This window comes from Papilio polytes, unplaced genomic scaffold (assembly GCF_000836215.1).
Source record: "Papilio polytes unplaced genomic scaffold, Ppol_1.0 DF823287.1, whole genome shotgun sequence".
NCBI lineage: Eukaryota > Metazoa > Arthropoda > Insecta > Lepidoptera > Papilionidae > Papilio > Papilio polytes.
In genome coordinates this window covers 2,512-5,855 of record NW_013525917.1, presented here as the reverse complement: position 1 = coordinate 5,855, position 3,344 = coordinate 2,512, and the positions used below count along the sequence as shown (strand labels likewise).

Below are 3,344 nucleotides of genomic sequence, written 5' to 3'. Positions count from 1 at the left end.
TATCCAAAATATTTATCCCCTTAGTTTTATGGCCTGAAAATATCTAACCTAAAGCGTGACGTAAGTGTAGGGCTTTTTATTAAAAAAAAAGAATTATTCAAAAGTATGCTGTAATTACTTGCATCTTAGGCAACAAAGAAGTGTGTGTTTACGCTTTATTATAATGTTGAGAATTAAAACGATTTATTCCAGGTTAGTTATCTTTTTATTCATCGCCCAGACTTAACAAAAACACGTTCCCATGGTAACCGCTTACATTTTTATATCCAAAGAGTATCAAAATTATTAAACATGTCACAAATTAAAAAGCTAATTATCAAAGAACATTTACAGTATATTTACACGTAACACTAATATAGAATAGATTAAAAAAATCGAACAGTTATATTGAGAAACTCTGTTCCAGAATGCAGAAATGGCGATCAGTGATATTACAATAACATCGGAACGCAGCGCAGTTGTAGAGTTCTCGATGCCGTTTATGTCATTGGGCATTAGTATGCTGGTCAGAGAACGCGATCCCCAGGAACCCGATATGTTTTCTTTTATCAAGCCTTTGGCTCTGGATGTCTGGTTATATTTGGCCACTGCCTACATAATTGTATCGTTCGTTCTGCTAATTTGTGCTAGGTAAGTTAAATCTTCTCTTTGCATGTATTTGGCTGTCTATACTCAAGAAATTTTAATAAAATGATCTTAGTTGTACAAAGAACAAAGATATGATGTGTAAGGGAGTCTATGGTATTTTTTTTAAGTTTAGATTCAATGGCTTAAATTTTATGTTTAATCTTGAAGGTGTCTGAAGTAAATGTGTACTCCGTTCCTCGTGCTGAATTATTTCCTTAATATCAATACTGGTAGGAAATGTTAGAAAATGGATGAAAAAGTGGGGGTAGTTTTATAAAAACACTTGCAAGGAGTGGCACAGCTCAGTTTGGCAGCCCGTCAGTCGCTCAGAAGCGCAGTAGCTCAGTACATTTCTAGTCGTCAGCACTGAACGTTCGATATCTTTACATTGTTACCTTACTTGAGCTTATTTATTTTAAAGTAATTAACAAATACTGTCAAATTGTAAAAATGGCATTGAAATCGAAACATCTAAAAATGCTATTTAGAAGTATCTTTAACAGTATTTTAGCAATGTCTTACTTTTAGAATGAGTCAAGGTGACTGGGTTAATCCTCACCCTTGTAACCAACATCCTGAAAATCTACAAAACATTTGGAGCCTCTACAACTGTATGTGGCTCACAGTCGGCTCTATAATGACACAAGGTTGCGATATATTGCCAAGGTAAGAGTAGCTTCAAATAATATTATATCTTCAGTGACGAGTATACTTCACTTAGCATATGTTCTTAATTTTTCGGCAGAGTTTTGTTATGCGTTGACAGAATTTGCGAGTCTTTTTATATTAACTGTTTGTAGTGTTTTTATCATTCTAGAGCGGCAGGGTCACGTTGGGTGACAGGAATGTGGTGGTTTTTCGCCCTCATTGTGACTGCATCATACACAGCTAATATGTCAACATTTTTGAGTAACAGTCGACGTGATAACGATATAAAAGATATCAAAGAACTTTCAGAACAAAATGAAGTATCGTATGGCGTTCTTATTAATGGTTCTACTTACAACTTTTTTGAGGTAGGCATAAATTTAAAAGTATACCTCGTCAAATTTTAATCATTATGTCATACCTTCTAACTGCCACTGCTTTGATTTAATTTGAAAACCATGAAAAGTGTGGCAGTAATTAAATTGTACACCATAATACCACCTCACTATACGTCCCCACCAAGGGGCTCGGAGCCTACCATAAGTAAGGGGTCACTAGGTCATAGTCAACCACACTGCACTGAGGGTTGGTTGAATTCACACATATCTTTGAATTTCTACGCCGATATGTGCACTTTGTTTTCCTTTAACATAGAACACGATTTGTACATAGGAGATGATAAAATTAGTGGTATGAAAATGATGTATTATTTGTGATTTTTTTTCTTTTAATCAGAACTCAAACGATTCGGTGTATCAGAAAATATGGACTGTTATGAAATCCGCTAAGCCAACAGTATTTACCAACAACAATGACGAAGGCAGAGATAGAGTGGTTAGAAGTAAAGGAAATTACGTCTTCTTTATGGAATCAACTGCTATTGAATATTACATGCAAAGGAATTGCGATTTGAAAATGGTCGGCTCTAAGCTAGATTCTAAGGATTATGGAATCGTATTGCATAAAAGTGAGTACCGAATGTTTTTTTTTTTACTTAAACACAGTTTTAGCTTTTAATCCATAAATGCATGGCTATTTTCACAATTATGAATAATTACGTCTGTAACAAGAGAAGATTTTAGTTTTATAAAGCACCGTTTTTTTACATTTAATTTGGATGCGCCTGTCCAATTATATTTCAGATTCTCCTTACAAGAGGCTTGTAGATAATGCTATTTTAGCATTACAAGAGACGGGAGATTTACTTACCACGAAAAAGAAATGGTGGGAAAGTGATGTTAAAGAAGGAAATTGCGAGGTAATGTGCAACTTTCATTAAGTTTATAATTATTAACCTTACGGTTTTCGCGGAACGTTCTGCTCCGTTGCCGCATTGTAGAACAGTCTGTCCTCGGCGGGATATCCCAACCGATACAAATTAGGGTCCATCAAGAAGCGAACCTATATTACATCAAAGGCCGTCAACGCATTTGTAGTTCCTCTGGTGTTGGGAATGTCCATAGGCGTCGTTGACCACCTTTGTGTTCACGCCGTTTGCCTCCTTTTATTATAAAAATGTGAATTTTAGCATTACATTGGTATTAATTATATTTTTTTTTCATCAGAAATCTACAAACGAGGCAGAAGACAACGGTTCATTGCAAATGAAGAATACCAGTGGAATATTTTTAGTGTTGGGTTTTGGAGGAATATTAGGTTTCTTCGTTGCGATTATTAATTTCCTTTTACACGCGCGACAAATTTCTGTTAAAGAAAAGGTAAGGTTCATTTTTATAATTTCGAATTTACTATTGTATTTAAATTCGAATAAAGGCTACTGGCGTAGAATGAATATTAACATAATGAAATAAAGTTAATATCATTAGATTATCTCCTAAAAATCGAAAGTAGAAGACATCTATTAGACTAATTTACCCCATAGCTGGCTCGTAGTTTTTTGAATATTCTAATCGTCGCTTGTTCACGCTGTTTTTAGTCGAAAGTAGTTTTTAGGCAAAGCCATTTTTCCGAAATTTAATTTAAGTAGTCATAAGTTAGCAAGCATTATTATACTAGTGGTATATTATGCTATCTGTTGTGGGTGTTTAAAGTGGTTTGTGGTTGCAGGT

At 34.7% G+C, this 3,344-nt stretch overlaps 1 protein-coding gene across 1 annotated transcript in view; it reads left to right on the top strand.

Annotated features, from left to right (window-relative positions):
- LOC106105044 (glutamate receptor ionotropic, kainate 2-like) overlaps positions 1 to 3,086 on the top strand; it is a 6,831-nt gene extending 3,745 nt beyond the window's left edge. The window contains exons 6-11 of the mRNA XM_013285263.1: positions 393 to 630; positions 1,156 to 1,293; positions 1,445 to 1,643; positions 2,011 to 2,242; positions 2,418 to 2,533; positions 2,841 to 3,086. Of these exons, the coding sequence (XP_013140717.1) occupies positions 393 to 630; positions 1,156 to 1,293; positions 1,445 to 1,643; positions 2,011 to 2,242; positions 2,418 to 2,533; positions 2,841 to 3,086 (1,169 nt within the window). The remainder of the gene's footprint in view (positions 1 to 392; positions 631 to 1,155; positions 1,294 to 1,444; positions 1,644 to 2,010; positions 2,243 to 2,417; positions 2,534 to 2,840) is intronic.
- The last annotated feature ends 258 nt before the right edge of the window (positions 3,087 to 3,344 follow it).